General features: G+C 46.3%; 1 protein-coding gene across 4 annotated transcripts in view; it reads right to left on the reverse strand.

The window, feature by feature from the left end:
• LOC135549647 (cytoplasmic dynein 1 intermediate chain 1-like) overlaps positions 1–27,056 on the reverse strand; it is a 135,404-nt gene that overhangs the window by 67,232 nt on the left and 41,116 nt on the right. For all 4 annotated transcript variants that reach the window (XM_064979811.1, XM_064979809.1, XM_064979810.1 and 1 more), the window contains one exon: positions 9,822–9,914. In XM_064979811.1, the coding sequence (XP_064835883.1) occupies positions 9,822–9,914 (93 nt within the window). The remainder of the gene's footprint in view (positions 1–9,821; positions 9,915–27,056) is intronic.

The raw sequence follows: 27,056 nt of genomic DNA on the forward strand, positions 1-27,056 counted from the left end.
TGTGTGTGTAATAATGTGTGTGTAATAGTGTGTGTGTGTAATAGTGTGTGTGTGTAATAGTGTGTGTGTGTAATAGTGTGTGTGTGTAATAGAGTGTGTGTGTGTCTGTGTGTGTAATAGTGTGTGTGTGTGTGTGTAATAAGTGTGTGTGTAATAGTGTGTGTGTGTAATAGTGTGTGTGTAATAGTGTGTGTGTGTGTGTAATAATGTGTGTGTGTGTGTGTGGTGTGTGTGTGTGTAATAGTGTGTGTGTGTAATAGTGTGTGTGTAATAGAGTGTGTGTGTGTCTGTGTGTGTAATAGTGTGTGTGTGTGTGTGTGTGTGTGTGTGTGTGTGTAATAAGTGTGTGTGTAATAGTGTGTGTGTGTAATAGTGTGTATGTAATAGTGTGTGTAATAGTGTGTGTGTGTAATAGTGTGTGTGTGTGTGTAATAGTGTGTGTGTGTGTGTAATAGTGTGTGTGTAATAGTGTGTGTGTGTGTAATAGTGTGTGTGTGTGTAATAGCGTGTGTGTGTGTAATAGTGTGTGTGTGTGTGTGTGTGTGTAATAGTGTGTGTGTAATAGTGTGTGTATGTGTGTAATAGTGTGTGTGTGTGTGTAATAGTGTGTGTGTGTAATAGTGTGTGTGTGTGTGTGTAATATTGTGTGTGTAATAGTGTGTGTGTAATAGTGTGTGTGTAATAGTGTGTGTGTAATAGTGTGTGTGTAATAGTGTGTGTGTGTGTGTAATAAGTGTGTGTGTGTGTGTAATAGTGTGTGTGTAATAGTGTGAGTGTAATAGTGTGTGTGTAATAGTGTGTAATAGTGTGTGTGTAATAGTGTGTAATAGTGTGTGTGTAATAGTGTGTGTAATAGTGTGTGTGTGTGTGTAATAAGTGTTTGTAATAGTGTGTGTAATAGTGTGTGTGTGTGTGTGTAATAGTGTGTGTGTAATAGTGTGTGTGTAATAGTGTGTAATAGTGTGTGTGTGTAATAGTGTGTAATAGTGTGTGTGTAATAGTGTGTGTGTAATAGTGTGTGTGTGTAATAAGTGTGTGTAATAGTGTGTGTAATAGTGTGTGTGTGTGTGTAATAGTGTGTGTGTGTGTAATAGTGTGTGTGTGTGTAATAGTGTGTGTGTAATAGTGTGTGTGTGTAATAGTGTGTAATAGTGTGTGTCTGTGTGTGTGTGTGTGTACTAGTGTGTGTGTAATAGTGTGTGTAATAGTGTGTGTGTAATAGTGTGTGTGTGTGTGTAATAGTGTGTGTGTGTAATAGTGTGTGTCTGTGTGTGTGTGTACCAGTGTGTGTGTAATAGTGTGTGTGTGTGTGTGTAATAATGTATGTGTGTAATAGTGTGTGTCTGTGTGTGTAATAGTGTGTGTGTCTGTGTGTGTGTGTGTACTAGTGTGTGTGTAATAGTGTGTGTAATAGGGTGTGTGTGTAATAGTGTGTGTGTAATAGTGTGTGTGTGTGTGTAATAGTGTGTGTGTAATAGAGTGTGTGTGTGTTTGTGTGTGTAATAGTGTGTGTGTGTGTGTGTGTAATAGTGTGTAATAGTATGTGTGTAATAGTGTGTAATAGTGTGTGTGTAATAGTGTGTGTAATAGTGTGCGTGTAATAGTGTGTGTGTAATAGTGTGTGTGTAATAGTGTGTGTGTGTAATAGTGTGTGTAGTAGTGTGTGTGTGTGTAATAGTGTGTGTGTGTGTGTAATAGTGTGTGTGCGTAATAGTGTGTGTGTGTAATAGTGTGTGTGTGTAATAGTGTGTGTGTAATAGTGTGTGTGTAATAGTGTGTGTGTGTGTAATAAGTGTGTGTGTGTGTGTGTAATAGTGTGTGTGTAATAGTGTGTGTGTGTTTAATAGTGTGTGTGTAATAGTGTGTGTGTAATAGTGTGTGTGTAATAGTGTGTGTGTGTGTGTGTAATAAGTGTTTGTAATAGTGTGTGTAATAGTGTGTGTGTGTGTGTAATAGTGTGTGTGTAATAGTGTGTGTGTAATAGTGTGTAATAGTGTGTGTGTGTAATAGTGTGTAATAGTGTGTGTGTAATAGTGTGTGTGTAATAGTGTGTGTGTGTAATAAGTGTGTGTAATAGTGTGTGTAATAGTGTGTGTGTGTGTAATAGTGTGTGTGTGTGTAATAGTGTGTGTGTGTGTAATAGTGTGTGTGTAATAGTGTGTGTGTGTAATAGTGTGTAATAGTGTGTGTGTAATAGTGTGTAATAGTGTGTGTGTAATAGTGTGTGTGTAATAGTGTGTGTGTGTAATAGTGTGTGTGTGTGTAATAGTGTGTGTGTGTGTAATAGTGTGTGTGTAATAGTGTGTGTGTGTAATAGTGTGTAATAGTGTGTGTGTGTAATAGTGTGTGTGTGTAATAGTGTGTGTGTAATAGTGTGTAATAGTGTGTGTGTAATAGTGTGTAATAGTGTGTGTGTAATAGTGTGTGTGTAATAGTGTGTGTGTGTAATAAGTGTGTGTAATAGTGTGTGTAATAGTGTGTGTGTGTAATAGTGTGTGTGTGTGTAATAGTGTGTGTGTGTAATAGTGTGTGTGTAATAGTGTGTGTGTGTAATAGTGTGTAATAGTGTGTGTGTAATAGTGTGTGTGTGTAATAGTGTGTGTGTAATAGTGTGTGTGTGCGTAATAAGTGTGTGTGTAATAGTGTGTGTGTAATAGTGTGTAATAGTGTGTGTGTAATAGTGTGTAATAGTGTGTGTGTAATAGTGTGTGTGTAATAGTGTGTGTGTGTGTAATAAGTGTGTGTAATAGTGTGTGTAATAGTGTGTGTGTAATAGTGTGTAATAGTGTGTGTGTAATAGTGTGTGTGTAATAGTGTGTAATAGTGTGTGTGTAATAGTGTGTAATAGTGTGTGTGTAATAGTGTGTGTGTAATAGTGTGTGTGTGTAATAAGTGTGTGTAATAGTGTGTGTAATAGTGTGTGTGTGTAATAGTGTGTGTGTGTGTAATAGTGTGTGTGTGTAATAGTGTGTAATAGTGTGTGTGTAATAGTGTGTGTGTGTAATAGTGTGTGTGTGTAATAGTGTGTGTCTGTGTGTGTAATAGTGTGTGTCTGTGTGTGTGTGTGTACTAGTGTGTGTGTAATAGTGTGTGTAATAGTGTGTGTGTAATAGTGTGTGTGTGTAATAGTGTGTGTGTGTAATAGTGTGTGTCTGTGTGTGTAATAGTGTGTGTGTCTGTGTGTGTGTACTAGTGTGTGTGTAATAGTGTGTGTGTAATAGTGTGTGTGTGTGTGTGTAATAAGTGTGTGTGTGTAATAGTGTGTGTCTGTGTGTGTAATAGTGTGTGTGTCTGTGTGTGTGTGTGTACTAGTGTGTGTGTAATAGTGTGTGTAATAGGGTGTGTGTGTAATAGTGTGTGTGTAATAGTGTGTGTGTGTGTGTGTAATAGTGTGTGTGTAATAGAGTGTGTGTGTGTTTGTGTGTGTAATAGTGTGTGTGTGTGTAATAAGTGTGTGTGTGTAATAGTGTGTAATAGTGTGTGTGTAATAGTGTGTAATAGTATGTGTGTAATAGTGTGTAATAGTGTGTGTGTAATAGTGTGTGTAATAGTGTGTGTGTAATAGTGTGTGTGTAATAGTGTGTGTGTAATAGTGTGTGTGTGTAATAGTGTGTGTAATAGTGTGTGTGTGTGTAATAGTGTGTGTGTAATAGTGTGTGTGTAATAGTGTGTGTGTAATAGTGTGTGTGTAATAGTGTGTGTGTAATAGTGTGTGTGTGTGTAATAGTGTGTGTAATAGTGTGTGTGTGTGTAATAGTGTGTGTGTAATAGTGTGTGTGTAATAGTGTGTGTGTGTGTAATAGTGTGTGTGTGTGTAATAGTTTGTGTGTGTAATAGTGTGTGTGTAATAGTGTGTGTGTGTGTGTAATAGTGTGTGTGTAATAGTGTGTGTGTGTAATAGTGTGTGTGTAATAGTGTGTAATAGTGTGTGTGTAATAGTGTGTGTGTAATAGTGTGTAATAGTGTGTGTGTAATAGTGTGTAATAGTGTGTGTGTAATAGTGTGTGTGTAATAGTGTGTGTGTAATAGTGTGTAATAGTGTGTGTGTAATAGTGTGTGTGTAATAGAGTGTGTGTGTGTTTGTGTGTGTAATAGTGTGTGTGTGTGTGTAATAAGTGTGTGTGTGTAATAGTGTGTAATAGTGTGTGTGTAATAGTATGTGTGTAATAGTGTGTAATAGTGTGTGTGTAATAGTGTGTGTAATAGTGTGTGTGTAATAGTGTGTGTGTAATAGTGTGTGTGTAATAGTGTGTGTGTGTAATAGTGTGTGTAATAGTGTGTGTGTGTAATAGTGTGTGTGTAATAGTGTGTGTGTAATAGTGTGTGTGTAATAGTGTGTGTGTAATAGTGTGTGTGTAATAGTGTGTGTAATAGTGTGTGTGTGTGTAATAGTGTGTGTGTAATAGTGTGTGGGTGTAATAGTGTGTTTGTAATAGTGTGTGTGTGTAATAGTGTGTGTGTGTAATTGTGTGTGTGTGTAATAGTGTGCGTGTGTGTGTAATAGTGTGTGTGTGTGTCTGTAATAGTGTGTGTGTGTGTGTGTAATAGTGTGTGTGTGTAATAGTGTGTGTGTGTGTAATAGTGTGTGTGTGTGTAATAGTGTGTGTGTGTGTGTAATAGTGTGTGTGTGTGTAATAGTGTGTGTGTAATAGTGTGTGTGTGTAATAGTGTGTGTGTAATAGTGTGTGTGTGTAATAGTGTGTGTGTAATAGTGTGTGTGTGTAATAGTGTGTGTGTAATAGTCTGTGTGTTTTAACAGGAACAGCCCCTGGCCCCAACAAGGCCTCATTCTACCCTCCTTTAGTGAAGTTATTTACTCCTTGCACCAGCCTCACAAAGAATGTCCTCTCTGCCCCCATCTACGTCCCCTCGCCATCCCCTCGCCCCCCCCCCCCCCCCGCCGAGTCTCCTCTGTTCTTTTTGAAGTCCTCCAGAGTGGGTCAAGTGACACGTTTTTAATCAGGTCTGACCCACAGGGCTACGGGCCGATAAGCTGGACCTCGGCCACAGAGATTGGCATCCGATACGCCAGCGGGGGTGAGTGACCGCTCACTCACGCTCCAACGGCTTTGTTTAGTGACAGTTTGACTGCCGATGTGGGAGAAGGGAAGGCTGGTGCTGGGCTGAGGTTTTGTCCCCAATTACACACCCTATTCCCTTTGTAGTGCGCTAGTATTGCCCAGGGCCCATAGGTCTTTGGTCGAAAGTAGCGCACTATATAGGGAATAGGGTGCCATTTGGGACATGACCTGTCCATGTCCTTCCTGTCCTGGCGCTCTCCCATCCTTCCTATCCTCGTGCTCTCCCATCCTTCCTGTCCTCGTGCTCTCCCATCCTTCCTGTCCTCGGGCTCTCCCATCCTTCCTATCCTCGTGCTCTCCCGTCCTTCCAGTCCTCGTGCTCTCCCATCCTTCCTGTCCTCGTGCTCTCCCATCCTTCCTGTCCTCGGGCTCTCCCATCCTTCCTATCCTCGTGCTCTCCCATCCTTCCAGTCCTCGTGCTCTCAAATCCTTCCTGTCCTCGGGCTCTCCCATCCTTCCTGTCCTCGGGCTCTCCCATCCTTCCTGTCCTCGGGCTCTCCCATCCTTCCTGTCCTCGGGCTCTCCCATCCTTCCTGTCCTCGCGCTCCCCATCCTTCCTATCCTCACGCTCTCCCAGCCTTCCTGTCCTGGCGCTCTCCCATCCTTCCTATCCTCGTGCTCTCCCATCCTTCCTGTCCTAGTGCTCTCCCATCCTTCCTGTCCTCGGGCTCTCCCATCCTTCCTATCCTCGTGCTCTCCCGTCCTTCCTGTCCTCGTGCTCTCCCATCCTTCCTGTCCTCGGGCTCTCCCATCCTTCCTGTCCTCGGGCTCTCCCATCCTTCCTGTCCTTGGGCTCTCCCATCCTTCCTGTCCTCGCGCTCCCCATCCTTCCTATCCTCACGCTCTCCCAGCCTTCCTGTCCTCGCACTCTCCCATCCTCCCTGTCCTCGTGCTCTCCCAGCCTTCCTGTCCTCGCACTCTCCCATCCTCCCTGTGTGTGGGGGGAGATCTTGGTAGGCTACACTCAGCCTTGTCTCAGGGTAGTACATTAGTGGTCTTTGATATCCTTTGGTGGTGTGGGGCTGTGCTTTGGCAAAGTGGGTGGGGTTATATCCTGCCTGGATGGCCCTCTCCGGGGGTAACTTTGGACGGGGCCAGTGTCCCCGACTCCCACTGTCTCAGACTCCAGTGTCAGGGTTCTAGGGTCCGTCTGTCCTATCTGGAGTATTTCTCCTGTCTTATCTGGTGTCCTGTGTGATCTACAGTATGCTCCCTCTAATTCTCCCATCTCTCTATTTGACCCTGCTGGTCATCTATGAAAGTTTGAACGTCTTCAATAGTCTCCACCCAGCACAGCCAGAAGAGGACTGGCCACCCCTCAGAGCCTGGTTCCTCTGAGGGGTGGTTCCTGCCTTTCTAGGGAGTTTTTCCTAGCCACCGTGCTTCTACATCTGCATTGCTTGCTGTTTGGGGTTTTAGACTGGGTTTCTGTATAAGCACTTTGTGACATCTGCTGATGTAAAAAGGGCTTTATAAATACATTTGATGAATTGATTCATGGCTTTGACTTGTTTTGAATTGAAATATGTTATGTTTCTGTATACTGTTTCCCAAACCAAGGTGGTGGTTAAACTGGAGAGTTCAGTCTCAGAAATGATTATCTGACATATATGCTTCAACTCACCTGAACTCAAATGGCCTTTATAGTGCACTACTTATGACCAGGGCCCATTAGGGAATAGGGTGACATTTGGGATGCAAACACTCCCTTCAGCTAAAGCTATTGTATTTCTTACCATTACTTCACCTTTCATCTTTCCCCTTCTTTACTGTAAACAATTTCATTCTACAGCATACCCCTCTTCTCCTCCCCCTCTACTCACTCCCCCTCTTCTCCTGCCCCTCTACTCATACCCCTCTTCTCCTGCCCCTCTACTCATGCCCCTTCTTCTCCTGCCCCTCTACTCATGCCCCTTTTTCTCCTCCCCCTCTTCTCCTCCCCCTCTACTCATGCCCCTTCTTCTCCTCCCTCTCTACCCATGCCCCTTCTTCTCCTCCCCCTCTACTCATGCCCCTTCTTCTCCTGACCCTCTACTCATGCCCCTTCTTCTCCTCCCTCTCTACTCGCTCGCCTTCTTCTCCTGCCCCTCTACTCATGCCCCTTCTTCTCCTCCCCCTCTACTCATGCCCCTTCTTCTCCTGACCCTCTACTCATGCCCCTTCTTCTCCTCCCCCTCTACTCACTCCCCTTCTTCTCCTCCCCCTCTACCCATGCCCCTTCTTCTACTGCCCCTTCTTCTCCTGATCCTCTACTCATGCCCCTTCTTCTCCTGCCCTCTCTAGCCACTCCCCTTCTTCTCCTGCCCCTCTACTCATGCCCCTTCTTCTCCTCCCTCTCTACTCACTCCCCTTATTCTCCTCCCCCTCTTCTCCTCCCTCTCTACTCACTCCCCTTCTTCTCCTCAACTCTACTCATGCCCCTTCTTCTCCCCCCTTCTTCTCCTCCCCCTCTACTCATGCCCCTTCTTCTCCTCCCCCTCTACTCATGCCCCTTCTTCTCCTCCCCCTCTACCCATTCCCCTTCTTCTCCTCCCCCTCTTCTCCTCCCCCTCTACTCATGCCCCTTCTTCTCCTCCCCCTCTTCTCATCCCCCTCTACCCATGCCCCTTCTTCTCCCCCCCCCCTCTTCTCATCCCCCTCTACCCATGCCCATTCTTCTCCTCCCCTTCTTCTCCTGCCCCTCTACTCATGCCCCTTCTCCTCCTCCCCCTCTACTCACTCCCCTTCTTCTCCTCCCCCCCTACTCATGCCCCTTCTTCTCTTGACCCTCTACTCATGCCCCTTCTTCTCTTGACCCTCTACTCATGCCCCTTCTTCTCCTCCCCCTCTACCCATGCCCCTTCTTCTCCTCCCCCTCTACTCATGCCCCTTCTTCTCCTGACCCTCTACTCATGCCCCTTCTTCTCCTCCCTCTCTACTCACTCGCCTTCTTCTCCTGCCCCTCTACTCATGCCCCTTCTTCTCCTCCCCCTCTACTCATGCCCCTTCTTCTCCTGACCCTCTACTCATGCCCCTTCTTCTCCTCCCCCTCTACTCACTCCCCTTCTTCTCCTCCCCCTCTACCCATGCCCCTTCTTCTCCTCCCCCTCTACTCATGCCTCTTCTTCTCCTCCCCCTCTACTCACTCCCCTTCTTCTCCTGCCCCTCTACTCACTCCCCTTCTTCTCTTGACCCTCTACTCATGCCCCTTCTTCTCCTCCCTCTCTACTCACTCCCCTTCTTCTCCTCCCCCTCTTCTCCTCCCTCTACTCACTCCCCTTCTTCTCCTCCCTCTCTACTCACTCCCCTTCTTCTCCTCCCCCTCTACTCATGCCCCTTCTTCTCCCCCCTTCTTCTCCTCCCCCTCTACTCATGTCCCTTCTTCTCCTCCCCCTCTACTCATGCCCCTTCTTCTCCTCCCCCTCTACTCATGCCCCTTCTTCTCCTCCCCCTCTTCTCCTCCCCCTCTACTCACTCCCCTTCTTCTCCTCCCCCTCTACTCACTCCCCTTCTTCTCCTGCCCCTCTACTCATGCCCCTTCTTCTCCTCCCCCTCTACTCATGCCCCTTCTTCTCCTCCCCCTCTTCTCCTCCCCCTCTACTCACTCCACTTCTTCTCCTGCCCCTCTACTCATGCCCCTTCTTCTCCTCCCCCTCTACTCATGCCCCTTCTTCTCCTCCCCCTCTTCTCCTCCCCCTCTACTCACTCCCCTTCTTCTCCTGCCCCTCTACTCATGCCCCTTCTTCTCCTGACCCTCTACTCATGCACCTTCTTCTCCTGCCCCTCTACTCATGCCCCTTCTTCTCTTGACCCTCTACTCATGCCCCTTCTTCTCCTCCCTCTCTACTCACTCCCCTTCTTCTCCTGCCCCTCTACTCGTGCCCCTTCTTCTCCTCCCTCTCTACTCACTCCCCTTCTTCTCCTGCCCCTCTACTCGTGCCCCTTCTTCTCCTCCCTCTCTACTCACTCGCCTTCTTCTCCTGCCCCTCTACTCATGCCCCTTCTTCTCTTGACCCTCTACTCATGCCCCTTCTTCTCCTCCCTCTCTACTCACTCCCCTTCTTCTCCTGCCCCTCTACTCGTGCCCCTTCTTCTCCTCCCTCTCTACTCACTCCCCTTCTTCTCCTGCCCCTCTACTCATGCCCCTTCTTCTCCTCCCCCTCTACTCATGCCCCTTCTTCTCCTCCCCCTCTTCTCCTCCCCCTCTACTCACTCCCCTTCTTCTCCTGCCCCTCTACTCATGCCCCTTCTTCTCCTGACCCTCTACTCATGCACCTTCTTCTCCTGCCCCTCTACTCATGCCCCTTCTTCTCTTGACCCTCTACTCATGCCCCTTCTTCTCCTCCCTCTCTACTCACTCCCCTTCTTCTCCTGCCCCTCTACTCGTGCCCCTTCTTCTCCTCCCTCTCTACTCACTCGCCTTCTTCTCCTGCCCCTCTACTCACTCCCCTTCTTCTCCTGCCCCTCTACTCATGCCCCTTCTTCTCCTCCCTCTCTACTCACTCCCCTTCTTCTCCTCCCCCTCTTCTCCTCCCTCTCTACTCACTCCCCTTCTTCTCCTCCCCCTCTTCTCATGCCCCTTCTTCTCCCCCCTTCTTCTCCTCCCCCTCTACTCATGCCCCTTCTTCTCCTCCCCCTCTACTCATGCCCCTTCTTCTCCTCCCCCTCTTCTCCTCCCTCTCTACTCACTCCCCTTCTTCTCCTCCCCCTCTTCTCATCCCCTTCTACCCATGCCCCTTCTTCTCCTCCCCCTCTTCTTACCCTCTTTCATCTCCTTGGTGTCCTCCTCCTCCTGCTGGTCAGATTCAGGATCAGGCTTCAGCTCTGTGATTTCTTCATCCTCTTCTTCCTCCTCTGTAGAAAGAGAGAGAGAGGGGTATAGAGGGCAGAAGGGGGAGAGAGAGGGAGAGGGAGAAAGAGAGAGAAAGAAAGCGCAAGCAGTCATTTTAATCAGCAGCTGTTCCAAGTACTACAACCCCCCCTCTATACTTAATCCACTCCATCCCATCTAATCATTCGCAGGCCTGGCCCACCTGACTAACTGACATTCAGGGCTGGATGGGCCTCCCCCCGACACACACACCCAAACACACACACACAATTAAGTGTATTCGGCTTGGCAGGACAGCCTGCAAAGCATTTGATACTACTACAGTATAGGTCAATTGGAGGTTGGAGAATTTTACTAGATTTGACTACTGTCAATTCCATCAGTTGTATTATCGGAACATTGGGAAAACACCTGCAGAAACATGATTATTAGTAACATGACCAAGCCCACTCCCCCAACATGATTATTAGTAACATGACCAAGCCCACCCCCCTCCCAACATGATTATTAGTAACATGACCAAGCCCACACCCCTCCCAACATGATTATTAGTAACATGACCAAGCCCACTCCCCCAACATGATTATTAGTAACATGACCAAGCCCACTCCCCCCAACATGATTATTAGTAACCAAGCCCACTCCCCAAACATGATTATTAGTAACATGACCAAGCCCACTCCCCAAACATGATTATTAGTAACATGACCAAGCCCACTCCCCCCAAACATGATTATTAGTAACATGACCAAGCCCACTCCCCCCAAACATGATTATTAGTAACATGACCAAGCCCACTCCCCCAACATGATTATTAGTAACATGACCAAGCCCACTCCCCCCAAACATGATTATTAGTAACATGACCAAGCCCACTCCCCCCAAACATGATTATTAGTAACATGACCAAGCCCACTCCCCCCAAACATGATTATTAGTAACATGACCAAGCCCACTCCCCCCAAACATGATTATTAGTAACATGACCAAGCCCACTCCCCCCAAACATGATTATTAGTAACATGACCAAGCCCACTCCCCCCAAACATGATTATTAGTAACATGACCAAGCCCACTCCCCCAAACATGATTATTAGTAACATGACCAAGCCCACTCCCCCCAAACATGATTATTAGTAACATGACCAAGCCCACTCCCCCAACATGATTATTAGTAACATGACCAAGCCCACTCCCCCCAACATGACCAAGCCCACTCCCCTCCCAACATGATTATTAGTAACATGACCAAGCCCACTCCCCCCAACATGATTATTAGTAACATGACCAAGCCCACTCCCCCAAACATGATTATTAGTAACATGACCAAGCCCTCTCCCCCAACATGATTATTAGTAACATGACCAAGCCCACTCCCCCAACATGATTATTAGTAACATGACCAAGCCCACTCCCCCAACATGATTATTAGTAACATGACCAAGCCCACTCCCCCCAACATGATTATTAGTAACATGACCAAGCCCACTCCCCCAACATGATTATTAGTAACATGACCAAGCCCACTCCCCTCCCAACATGATTATTAGTAACATGACCAAGCCCACTCCCCCAACATGATTATTAGTAACATGACCAAGCCCACTCCCCCAACATGATTATTAGTAACATGACCAAGCCCACTCCCCCAACATGATTATTAGTAACATGACCAAGCCCACTCCCCCAACATGATTATTAGTAACATGACCAAGCCCACTCCCCCCAACATGACCAAGCCCACTCCCCTCCCAACATGATTATTAGTAACATGACCAAGCCCACTCCCCCCAACATGATTATTAGTAACATGACCAAGCACACTCCCCCAACATGATTATTAGAAACATGACCAAGCCCACTCCCCCCAACACAGGCCTCAACAGAGAGGAAGTTAGCACACAGAAGGTGCCTCTCTGAGTGGCGTGCATGCCCTCGGCTCTGTCCTAACCTCTGATCTTGAGATCCAACAACCCCACCCTAAACTCGACCCCGCAATTACTCTGAATCCCCCCCAGTGAAGGGGGCAAAAGAGGGGCTAACATCCACAAGCACCTGCCAGTCTTCCTGCGGCCTGCTTCGTCCCTCCATTAACCCCCTCTGCCCACCGCCCTTCCCCTCCCTCCTCTCTCCAGACATGTGTTGGTAACCCCTCCCCCCATCCCATCACCCTGGAAACAGATGGTGAAAAAGCCCACTTGACACCCTACCAGACACCTGTGGCTGCGAACGCGCAAACACACACAGTCTCTGCACGCTCACACACACCCGAATCCTCAGTGGGCTAGTTGTCATGTTGACCCCTGGGTCGGAGGTTAACTGGGTAGGGGTCGCAGTGACAATGGGCGCCCAGTTCACAGGAGGAAGTGATTCCATTCCGCCAGACGTGTCACGTCTTACACTCTCAACTCAACACCAGCACCGTTTGTTTTCAGGGGTGAGTGAGTGTCTGTGTGTGTGTATGACACAGTTTCAATATGCCCTGAGGCCTCCTAAAATTACTGGCTCAAGAGCCTTGTTGATATGAGAATATAGGCCTTCTGTCTATTATCACCATGCCCTTTCAGCTGCTCTGAACCTTCTCAACTGGTTTTGTTTAGATATAATAAATATATGATAAACATGATTACAAAGACCAAGGACTAGATATGATAAATGTGATTACCAAGACCAAGGACTAGATATGATAAATGTGATTACCAAGACCAAGGACTAGATATGATAAATGTGATTACCAAGACCAAGGACTAGATATGATAAATGTGATTACCAAGACCAAGGACTAGATATGATAAATGTGATTACCAAGACCAAGGACTAGATATGATAAATGTGATTACCAAGACCAAGGACTAGATATGATAAATGTGATTACCAAGACCAAGGACTAGATATGATAAACGTGATTACCAAGACCAAGGACTAGATATGATAAATGTGATTACCAAGACCAAGGACTAGATATGATAAATGTGATTACCAAGACCAAGGACTAGATATGATAAATGTGATTACCAAGACCAAGGACTAGATATGATAAATGTGACTACCAAGACCAATATCTCGTCTTTGGTGTTTGTTATCACATTTATCATATCTAGTCATATGATAAATGTGATAACAAACACCAAAGACGAGATATGATAAACATGATTGCAAACACCAAAGACTAGATTTGATGAACGTGATTACAAACACCAAAGACTAGATTTGATGAACGTGATTACCAAGATCAAAGATTAGATATGATACATGTGATTACCAGGGGAATAATTGAAAATTCAAGAGATGTTTATGAGCTTTAACATCTTCATAATCTTCGAGACAAAGGAGTATATGGCTTATAAACTCTTTGGAGTTAGCATGTACTAGATGTACGGATTGGACTGATAGGTCAACACTCTAACCTGAAGTCCCCATGCTTCCTTCCAAATGCCCAATAGTCTGTTCAACTCTAACCTGAAGTCACCATGCTTCCTTCCAAAGACACAATAGTCCGTTCAACTCTAACCTGAAGTCACCATGCTTCCTTCCAAAGACACAATAGTCCGTTCAACTCTAACCTGAAGTCACCATGCTTCCTTCCAAAGACACAATAGTCCGTTCAACTCTAACCTGAAGTCACCATGCTTCCTTCCAAAGGCCCAATAGTCCGTTCAACTATAACCTGAAGTCACCATGCTTCCTTCCAAAGGCCCAATAGTCCGTTCAACTCTAACCTGAAGTCACCATGCTTCCTTCCAAAGACACAATAGTCTGTTCAACTCTTACCTAGAGTACTACTCTAAACACAATCCCATAACTACAAATAACCCCAGACAAAACAAACCACATAAATCCCCATGTAATACCCTGGCCTAACCAAAATAATAACGAAAACACAGAATACTAAGGCCAGTGCGTGACAGTACCCCCCCCCAAAGGTGCGGACTCCCGGCCGCCACCTAAATCCATAGGGGAGGGTCTGGGTGGGCGTCTGTCCACGGTGGCGGCTCTGGCGCTGGACGTGGACCCCATTCCATCATAGTCTCTGTCCACCTCCTTCGCGTCCCTTGATTGGCGACCCTCGCCGCCGACCCAGGCCTACTAACCCTAACAAAGGGCCCACCTGGACTGAGGGGTGCCTCACGACTGAGGAAGTTCAGGACCGAGGGGTAGCTCGGAACTGAGGGGTAGCTCGGGACTGAGGGGAAGCTCGGGACTGAGGGGAAGCTCGGGACTGAGGGAAAGCTCGGGACTGAGAGGACGCTCAGGCAGGTTGATGGCTCTGGCAGATCCTGGCTGGCTGGTGGTTCTGGCAGATCCTGGCTGACTGGTGGTTCCGGCAGATCCTGGCTGACTTGCAGCTCTGGCAGATCCTGGCTGACTGGCGGATCCTGGCTGAATGGCGGATCCTAGCTGAATGGCGGATCCTGGCTGAATGGCGGATCCTGGCTGAATGGTGGATCCTGGCAGACTGGCGGCTCTGGCTGCTCCATGCTGACTGGCGGCTCCATGCTGACTGGCGGCTCTGGCTGCGCCATGCTGACTGGCGGCTCTGGCTGCTCCATGCTGACTGGCGGCTCTGGCGCTCCATGTTGACTGGCGGCTCTGGCTGCTCCATGCTGACTGGCGGCTTCATGCTGACTGGCGGCTCTGGCTGCTCCATGCTGACTGGCGGCTCTGGCGCTCCATGTTGACTGGCGGCTCTGGCTGCTCCATGCTGACTGGCGGCTCCATGCTGACTGGCGGCTCCGGCTGCTCCATGCTGACTGGCGGCTCTGGCTGCTCCATGCAGACTGGCGGCTCTGGCTGCTCCATGCAGACTGGCGGCTCTGGCTGCTCCATGCAGACTGGCGGCTCTGGCTGCTCCATGCAGACTGGCAGCTCTGGCGGCTCCTTGCAGACTGGCAGCTCTGGCGGCTCCTTGCAGACTGGCAGCTCTGGCGGCTCCTTGCAGACTGGCAGCTCAGGACAGACGGGAGACTCTGATGGCGCTGGGCAGACGGGTAGCTCAGGCGGCGCTGGAGAAGAGGAAGGCTCTGGCAGCGCCGGACGGAGGAGCTCCGGCAGCGCCGGACAGGCGGGAGACTCCGGCAGCGCCGGACAGGCGGGAGACTCCGGCAGCGCTGGAGAGGAGGAAGGCTCTTGCAGCGCTGGACAGAGAAGCTCTGGCGCCTCTGGACTGAGGGGCGGAAACTCTGGTAGCGTCGGACAGGCGACGCTCACTGTAGGCCTGGTGCGTGGTGCCGGCACTGGTGGTACTGGGCCGAGGACACGCACAGGAAGCCTGGTGCGGGGAGCTGCCACCGGAGGACTGGTGTGTGGAGGTGGCACTGGATGGACCGGACCGTGAAGGCGTACTGGAGCTCTTGAAAGCAGGGCTGGCACCATCCGCCCTGGCTGGATCTTCACCCTAGCCCGGCATATGTGGGAAGCTGGGATGTAGCGCACCGGGCTAAGCACGCGTACTGGGGACACCGTGCGATCCACCACATAACACGGTGCCTGACCAGTCCCACGCCCGCCACGATTAGCACTGCTAGGAGCACTGTAGTGCTGAGATGGCACAGGACATGCAAGGCTAGGGAGATGCACAGGAGGCCTGGTGCGTGAGGCTGGCACAGTCTTCACCAGACAACTAGCACGCACCTCAGGACGAGTATGGAGAGCTGACCCAGGTGCCATCAAATCCCTGACACGCTCCGTCGGGCGAATGTCGTGCCTCGTGCACCAAACCAGCAACTCCCTCATATCTCTCTCCTCCAATTTCCCCATTAACTCCTTCACAGTCTCTGCTTCGCTCACCTCCGACACCAGCACTGGTTCTGATCTCCTCCTTGGCTCCTCACGATAAACAGGGGGAGTTGGCTCAGGTCTGACCCCTGACTCTGCCACACTCTCCCTGTGCCCCCGCCAAGAAATCTTTTGGGGCTGACTCTCTGGCTTCCATCCACGCCGCGGTGCTGCTTCCTCATACCCGCGCCTCTCCGCCTTCATCGCCTCCAGCTCTTCTTTGGGGCGGCGATATTCACCTGGCTGTGCCCAGGGTCCTTTCCCATCCAGGATCTCCTCCCAAGTCCAGAAGTCCTGTGATCGTTGCTCCTCCTGCCGCTGCCTGTCACCACGCCGCTTGGTCCTGTTGTGGTGGGTGATTCTGTAACGGTTCTCTTCTTCCTCCTCCTCTGAAGAGGAGGTGTAGCAAGGATCGGACCAAAATGCGGCATAGTTGGTGTTCATGTTCTTTAATAAAGAAAAAACTCAAACATGAACATAATACAAAACAATAAACGTGAAAAACCAAAACAGTCCTCTCTGGTGCAACAAAACACAAAGACAGGAACAATCACCCACAAGAGACCTAAAGAATATGGCTACCTAAATATGGTTTCCAATCAGAGACAATAATAAACACCTGCCTCTGATTGAGAACCACTCTAAGCAACCATAGACTTACCTAGAGTACTACTCTAAACACAATCCCATAACTACAAACAACCCCAGACAAAACAAACCACATAAATCCCCATGTCACACCCTGGCCTAACCAAAATAATAACGAAAACACAGAATACTAAGGCCAGGGCGTGACAATGGTACACTATTCCTTACCAGGATATAGGGAATATGATGCTATTTGAGACGCAGCCACAGTGGTTGTCTCCCAAGAGAAAATACTTCAGTGTGAGGATGAAGAATGAGGATGGACCACTGATGTAATGGGTTCGGTCCAACAGCGTGGTTTCCAGCTGAATGGAAGTGTTGCACTGAGTCAGACAGCATCTAACCAGCAGGGACCGGAGTGGAGAGGCCAGGGAGACAGGCCTAGACAGTCAGCCAGCCAGGCAATCAGTCAGCCAGCCAAGCAGTCAGTCAGCCAAGCCAACCAGTCAGTCAGCCAGCCAAGCAGTCAGTCAGCCAAGCCAACCAGTCAGTCAGCCAGCCAAGCAGTCAGTCAGCCAAGCCAACCAGTCAGTCAGCCAAGCCAACGAGTCAGTCCGCCACTGTGTCACAGAGGACAGCCAGGACAGACAGCCTGGACAGACAGCCAGGACAGACAGCCAGGACAGACAGCCAGGACAGACAGCCAGGACAGACAGCCAGGACAGACAGCCAGGACAGACAGCCAGGACAGACAAACTCACAGGCGGCTCCTCTCTCTCTTCCTCTCTCTCTCTTCCTCTCTCTCCCTTCCTCTCTCTCTCTTCCTCTCTCTCCCCGTCATCCATTTCCCCCCCTGAGTTTGGTGGAGAGGGGGATGCTTCTCTTTGGTGTCCCACCACCACAGCACCCTCAATGAGAGGGAGGGAGACAGGACTGGGTGTTGTCCCTTTGGGGTTAGGATGGAGAATGGAGAGGAACAGGGAGAGGGACAGAGAGATAGCGAGAGAGACAGAGAGCGAGAGAGACTGCGTGGCCAACATCGCTGGGGTCTGCTGTGAGGAGACGAAAGGCAGTCGCTCCCAACCTAAACCCATGCACAACCTGACCTTAGATGACCAGGACCGTGGTCAGAATGTGTGGTCATGGGAGGACCATGCAGAGCTGTGCGACCATAACGTAGAGCGGTCCGACTGACAACAGTTGACCACAGAGACTGGAGCAAGCTTCAGTTATTCATAGCCATGTGACATGAGGCTTTGGATTGGTTACTTAACAACTGAATACATCTTCCCATATGAAGGCACGGTACTGGAGATACTATGGTCAAAGGTCAAAGAAGAAGCAACCAAATATAACTCAATTTGACTGGAGATTCTGCAAAGCCTTCAAAGATTGTCTCTCCCTCTCGCTCTCTCAACCCAGTCATGGAATGTTTTCCATTTCCACCTGGTGCTTAATATTGCTCTGCACCGTGGGAACACACATTAACCAGGATCCACCAAGCCACTGGTACCTGGGGGCTGGCTTGATGAAACTCAGCTTCCTTCCTCACGCTGGCCCAGTCAATTCAGCCCAGCCCAGCCCAGCGGCACATAGACAAACAGGCATCTCCATATACACCTATAAGCGGTTAGAACACTCAGCTCAACTCTGACAGAGAAGGGGTCCTTCTGAGTCCTAAGACATAGACACGCCACTCTCTCCCCCCTAGTCGTGAAGTATTTACTATTTAGATTAGCATGCGCGCTACAGGCTAATTACCAGCTTAATCGTACGCTGGGGAGTAAAAAGACCTGAGCCAGCCGGTCAGAAGCATTGTTAGTCATTATGTGGATACCTCTACAGTGAATTATCTCAGATGAACTGAAATTGGCCAATCCATTATGAAGGCAGAGAAAATAAACAGTAATTCAATGGCACTATAAGGATCTTAGGAGCGGGACTCTCTGTGGAGAGCTTAGTGTATTATACTGTGATTGGCTGGACGGTTAAGATATATCCACCACATGTGGAGAGCATTACTATAAATATACTAAGGAAAATCAGAGACAGCTAACACAGTAGTTAGAAACGACCCATGTTGTGCTGTAGTGAGAGATACAGCTACCACAGTAGTTAGATACGACCCATGTTGTGCTGTAGTGTCAGATACAGCTACCAAAGTAGTTAGATACGACCCATGTTGTGCTGTAGTGTCAGATACAGCTACCACAGTAGTTAGATACCACCCATGTTGTGCTGTAGTGAGAGATTCAGCTACCACAGTAGTTAGATACGACCCATGTTGTGCTGTAGTGAGAGATACAGCTACCACAGTAGTTAGATATGACCCATGCCGTGCTGTAGTGTCAGATACAGCTACCACAGTAGTTAGATACCACCCGTGTTGTGCTGTAGTGTCAGATACAGCTACCACAGTAGTTAGATACCACCCATATTGTGCTGTAGTGAGAGATACAGCCACCACAGTAGTGAGATACGACCCATATTGTGCTGTAGTGAGAGATACAGCTACCACAGTGCATAACCATACCACTGGGTTTCACAGCATTATATGTTTTCCTATTTGTCCCAAATGATACCCTATTCCCTGTGAAGTGCACTACTTTTGATCAGGACCCATAGGGCTCAGGTCAAAAGTAGTGCACTACATAGGGAATAGGGTGCCATTTGGCAAGCCTAAGAATATATTCCAACTAGTAACTAGAAGATATCAAAGATCCCTTTTTATTCTGAATCCCCAGGAAGTGTTGGCATGATGCTGAAATGTGCAAGCTCACGCTCATCACTGAGGAGATGAAGGCTGGGGTGGGTTGGCCTGCCTGCCTGTCTGTGTGACTTGGAGAGGGTCCAGTGCTGTGTTAGAGGGTTAGGTTGTTAGAGGCCGTGCCAGCGCCTGTACTGCCACTGACAGAGGAGTGTTGACACCTAGCGCATCCTGTGACACACAGAGACATAAAGGCACACACAAGCAACAGACCTGGGTTCAAATACTATTTCCAATATCTCAATTACTTTCATATACATTCAAAGTAACTATTGAAATATATTTTATTTGGAAAGAAAAGCAGTTTAATATTTTTATGAATGTGTAATTACTCAAATACACTCCCATGCATTTAACCCAGGTATTTGAAAAAACTCTCAAATAGTATTTTTTTTTTTTACAAAATAACAATTAAAAAAGACCAGATACTGAAACAAACATGCATTTGAGCCCAGGTCTGATTCGCACACACACACACACACACACACACACACACACACACACACACACACACACACACACACACACACACACACACACACACACACACACACACACACACACACACACACACACACACACACACACATGAAATAACACACACACATATACACACACATAAAGTAACACACACACACATAAAGTAACACACAAACACACACATAAAACAACACACACACACACATATACACACACATAAAGTAACACACACACACATAAAGTAACACACAAACACACACATAAAACAACACACACACACACACACACAAAGTAACACACACACACATAAAGTTACACACAAACACAAAGTAACACACACACAAAGTAACAAACACACACACACACACACATAAGGTAACACACACATACACACAAAGTAACAAACACACACACATAAAGTAACACACAAACACATAAAGTAACAAACACACACACACATAAAGTAACAAACACACACACACACACATAAAGTAACAAACACACACACACATAAAGTAACACACACACACACACACACACATGAAGTAACACACACACACACACACACACACACACACACACACACAAACACACACACATAAAACAACACACACACACACACACACAAAGTAACACACACACACATAAAGTTACACACAAACACAAAGTAACACACACACACAAAGTAACAAACACACACACACACATAAGGTAACACACACATACACACAAAGTAACACACACACACACATAAAGTAACACACACACACACACATACATAAAGTAACGAACACACACACACACACGCATAAAATAACACACACACATAAAGTAACACACACACACACACACATGAAGTAACACACACACACACACACACACAAAGTAACACACACACACATAAAGTAACACACACACACAAAAAGTAACACACACACACAAAGTAACACACACACAAAGTAACAAACACACACACACAAAGTAACACACACAAAGTAACACACATACACACACACACACGCATAAAGTAACACACACAAAGTAACACACACACACACACACACACACATAAAGTAACATACACACACACACATAAAGTAACACACACACATACACACACACAAAGTAACAAACACACACACATAAAGTAACACACACACACACACATACATGAAGTAACACACACACACACACACACACACACACACACACACACACACACACACACACACACACACACACACACACACACAAAGTAACAAACACATAAAGTAACACACACACACACACACACACACATAAAGTAACACACACACACATAAAGTGACAAACACACAAAGTAACACACACACACACACACACACATAAAGTAACACATATACATATACATGAAGTAACACACACACACAAACACATAAAGTAACACGCACACACGCATAACACACACACACATAAAGTAACACACACACACACATAAAGTAACATACACTCATAAAGTAACACACACACACACACAGAGAAACACACATAGGTAACACACAGACACACACACACACACACACACACAGAGAGAAACACACATAGGTAACAAACACACACACACATAAAGAAACAAACACACACACACACAAAGTAACACACGCACACATGAAGTAACACACACACACACATACATAAAGTAACGAACACACACACACACACACACGCATAAAATAACACACACACATAAAGTAACACACACACACACACACACACACACATGAAGTAACACACACACACACACACACAAAGTAACACACACACACATAAAGTAACACACACACACACACAAAGTAACACACACACAAAGTAACAAACACACACACACACACATAAAGTAACACACACAAAGTAACACACACACACACATAAGGTAACACACACAAAGTAACACACACACACACACACACACATAAAGTAACAAACACACACACATAAAGTAACACACACGTACACACAAAGTAACAAACACACACACATAAAGTAACACACACACACACATAATGTAACAAACACACACACACATAAAGTAACACACACACACATAAAGTAACAAACACACACACACATAAAGTAACACACACACATAAAGTAACAAACACACACACACAAAGTAACACACACACACACATAAAGTAACACACACACACACACACATAAAGTAACACACACACACACAAAGTAACACACGCACCCACACATAAAGTAACACACACACACATACAGTAACACCTACCCACACGAACATAAAGTAAAACACACACATATATAAAGTAAGACTCACACACATAGAGTAACACACACACACACACACATAGGTAACACACACACACACACACACACACAGAGAAACACACATAGGTAACACACACACAAACATGAAGTAACAAACACACACACACAAAGTAACACACGCACACATAAAGTAACACACACACACGCATAAAATAACACACACACATAAAGTGACACACACACACACAGACATAAAGTAACACACACACACACACACATAAAGTAACACACACACACACACACATGAAGTAACACACACACACACACATAAAGTAACACACACACATAAAGTAACACACACACACACACACACACACACACACATGAAGTAACACACACACACACACACACACAAACACATAAAGTGACACACACCCAAAGTAACACACACACACACATAAAGTAACACACATACATACTACACATGAAGTAACACACACACACACACATAAAGTAACACGCACACACATGCATAACACACACACACACACACATAAAGTAACACACACACACATAAAGTAACATACACACATAAAGTAACACACACACACACACACAGAAACACACATAGGTAACACACACACAGAGAGAAACACACATAGGTAGCACACACACACACACACACATAAAGTAACAAACACACACACACACAAAGTAAAACACGCACACATGAAGTAACACACACACACACACATACATAAAGTAACGAACACACACACACACACGCATAAAATAACACACACACATAAAGTAACACACACACACACATGAAGTAACACACACACACACACACACAAAGTAACACACACACACATAAAGTAACACACACACACAAAGTAACACACACACAAAGTAACACACACACACAAAGTAACAAACACACACACATAAAGTAACACACACAAAGTAACACACACACACATAAAGTAACACACACAAAGTAACACACACACACACATAAAGTAACAAACACACACACATAAAGTAACAAACACACACACATAAAGTAACAAACACACACACACATAAAGTAACACACACACATAAAGTAACACAAACACACATAAAGTAACAAACACACACACACATAAAGTAACACACACACACACACACATAAAGTAACACACACACAAAGTAACACACACACACACAAAGTAACACACACACACACACACACACATAAAGTAACACACACACACACAAAGTAACAAACACACACACACATAAAGAAACACACACACATACAGTAACACCTACCCACACGAACATAAAGTAAAACACACACATATAAAGTAAGACTCACACACATAGAGTAACACACACACACACACACACACACACACACACACACACACACACACACACACACACACACACACACACACACACAGAGACACGCAAAGGTAACACACACACAAACATAAAGTAACAAACACACACACACAAAGTAACACACGCACACATAAAGTAACACACACACACACGCATCATACACACGCATCACACTCAACGTCAACAAAACTATGGAGATGATTGTGGACTTCAGGAAACAGCAGAGGGAACACCCCCCTATCCACATCGATGGAACAGTAGTGGAGAGAGTAGCAAGTTTTAAGTTCCTCGGCATACACATCACAGACAAACTGAATTGGGCCACTCACACAGACAGCATCGTGAAGAAGGCGCAGCAGCGCCTCTTCAAACTCAGGAGGCTATAAAAATTTGGCTTGTCACCAAAAGCACTCACAAACTTCTACAGATGCACAATCGAGAGCATCCTGGCGGGCTGTATCACCGCCTGGTACGGCAACTGCTCCGCCCTCAACCGTAAGGCTCTCCAGAGGGTAGTGAGGTCTGCACAACGCATCACCGGGGGCAAACTACCTGCCCTCCAGGACACCTACACCACCCGATGTTACAGGAAGGCCATAAAGATCATCAAGGACATCAACCACCCGAGCCACTGCCTGTTCACCCCGCTATCATCCAGAAGGCGAGGTCAGTACAGGTGCATCAAAGCTGGGACCGAGAGACTGAAAAACAGGTTCTATCTCAAGGCCATCAGACTGTTAAACAGCCACCACTAACATTGAGTGGCTGCTGCCAACACACTGACACTGACTCAACTCCAGCCACTTTAATAAAGGGAATTGATGGGAAATTATGTAAATATATCACTAGCCACTTTAAACAATGCTACCTTATATAATGTTACTTACCCTACATTATTCATCTCATATACATACGTATATACTGTACTCTATATCATCGACTGCATCCTTATGTAATACATGTATCACTAGCCACTTTAACTATGCCACTTTGTTTACATACTCATCTCATATGTATATACTGTACTCGATACCATCTACTGTATCTTGCCTATGCTGCTCTGTACCATCACTCATTCATATATCCTTATGTACATATTCTTTATCCCCTTACACTGTGTATAAGAGAGTAGTTTAGGAATTGTTAGTTAGATTACTTGTTGGTTATTACTGCATTGTCGGAACTAGAAGCACAAGCATTTCAATACACTCGCATTAACATCTGCTAACCATGTGTATGTGACAAATAAAATTTGATTTGATTTGATTTGATTGATTTGATAAAATAACACACACACATAAAGTGACACACACACACACACACACACACACACACACACACACACACACACATAAAGTAACACACACACACACATGAAGTAACACACACACACATAAAGTAACACACACACACACACACATGAAGTAACACACACACACACATACACATAAAGTGACACACACACACACACATAAAGTAACACACATACATACACATGAAGTAACACACACACACACACACATAAAGTAACACGCACACACACGCATAACACACACACACACATAAAGTAACACACACACACATAATGTAACATACACACAAAGTAACACACACACACACACAGAGAAACACACATAGGTAACAAACACACACATAAAATAACAATAATAATAATAAAGTAACACACACACACATAAAGTAACCAACACAGGACAGGCGTTAGACAGCAGTAGGATGACACCAGGCTCTTTCATCCACTGGTCTAGATATGATTACACTATCATGCTGAGTCACACACACACACTCACATACACACGCACACACACACACACATTCCCGTCATCTCTGACAGAGAAGTTTTGCAAAACATTGGGAATGAGGACATATAAGAGAGTATGGGAGGAAGGGAGGAGTGGAGGAGGAGAGTAGGATAGGAGGAGAGGAGGAGGAGAGAGGAGGAGGAGAGGAAGATAGGAAGAGGAGGAAGGGAGGAGAGGAGGAGGAGGTAAGGGGCACTTTCAAGGGGCAAGAGTTGCAGCATCCTACGCACTGGGAATAACCCTTTAAATGAGAGCGAACACACACACACACACACACACACACACACACACACACACACACACACACACACACACACACACACACTGTAAAGAGGGGGGTTCTCCTCAGAAGTTGGGTGTTGAGCAGCCTGTAGACCACAACACAGACTCTGCACTGATGAGTAGGAGGAGGTGACGAGAACTTGAAAGACTCCTCTAATGTGGCCCTGGCACGACACCCCCTGTTCTGTCATGTTCTGCTCTGTTCTGTTATTTTCTTGTTCTGTCCTGTTCTGCTCTGTTCTGTTATTTTCCTCTTCTGCTCTGTTCTGTTATTTTCCTCTTTTGCTCTGTTCTGTTATTTTCCTGTTCTGCTCTGTTCTGTTATTTTCCTGTTCTGCTCTGCTCTGTCATTTTCCTGTTCTGCTCTGCTCTGTTATTTTCCTGTTCTGCTCTGTTCTGTTATTTTCCTGTTCTGCTCTGCTCTGTCATTTTCCTGTTCTGCTCTGCTATGTCATTTTCCTGTTCTGCTCTGCTCTGTCATTTTCCTGTTCTGCTCTGCTCTGTTATTTTCCTGTTCTGCTCTGTTCGGTTATTTTCCTGTTCTGCTCTGCTCTGTTATTTTCCTGTTCTGTTATTTTCCTGTTCTGCTCTGTTCTGTTAATTTCCTGTTCTGCTCTGTTCTGTTATTTTCCTGTTCTGCTCTGCTCTGTTATTTTCCTGTTCTGCTCTGTTCTGTTATTTTCCTGTTCTGCTCTGTTCTGTTATTTTCCTGTTCTGTTCTGTTATTTTCCTGTTCTGCTCTGCTCTGTTATTTTCCTGTTCTGCTCTGCTCTGTTCTGCTCTGTTTTGCTCTGTTCTGACTGAGACAAACGCCTGCCTGGTATCACACTATCTTCATACTGCCTGATATCACACTATCTTCATACTGCCTGATATGACACTGTCCTCATACTGCCTGATATCACACTGTCCTCATACTGCCTGATATCACACTGTCCTCATACTGCCTGGTATCACACTATCATCATACTACCTGATATCACACTATCCGCATACTGCCTGATATCACACTGTCCTCATACTGCCTGATATCACACTATCCTCATACTGCCTGATATCACACTGTCATCATACTGCCTGATATCACACTGTCCTCATACTGCCTGGTATCACACTGTCCTCATACTGCCTGGTATCACACTATCATCATACTGCCTGATATCACACTGTCCTCATACTGCCTGATATCACACTGTCCTCATACTGCCTGGTATCACACTATCATCATACTGCCTGATATCACACTGTCCTCATACTGCCTGATATCACACTGTCCTCATACTGCCTGATATCACACTGTCCTCATACTGCCTGATATCACACTGTCCTCATACTGCCTGATATCACACTGTCCTCATACTGCCTGATATCACACTGTCCTCATACTGCCTGATATCACACTGTCCTCATACTGCCTGGTATCACACTATCTTCATACTGCCTGATATCACACTATCTTCATACTGCCTGATATCACACTGTCCTCATACTGCCTGGTATCACACTATCATCATACTGCCTGATATCACACTGTCCTCATACTGCCTGATATCACACTGTCCTCATACTGCCTGATATCACACTGTCCTCATACTGCCTGATATCACACTGTCCTCATACTGCCTGATATCACACTGTCCTCATACTGCCTGGTATCACACTATCTTCATACTGCCTGATATCACACTATCTTCATACTGCCTGATATCACACTGTCCTCATACTGCCTGATATCACACTGTCCTCATACTGCCTGATATCACACTATCTTCATACTGCCTGATATC

This window comes from Oncorhynchus masou, chromosome 12, assembly GCF_036934945.1.
Source record: "Oncorhynchus masou masou isolate Uvic2021 chromosome 12, UVic_Omas_1.1, whole genome shotgun sequence".
Lineage (NCBI taxonomy): Eukaryota > Metazoa > Chordata > Actinopteri > Salmoniformes > Salmonidae > Oncorhynchus > Oncorhynchus masou.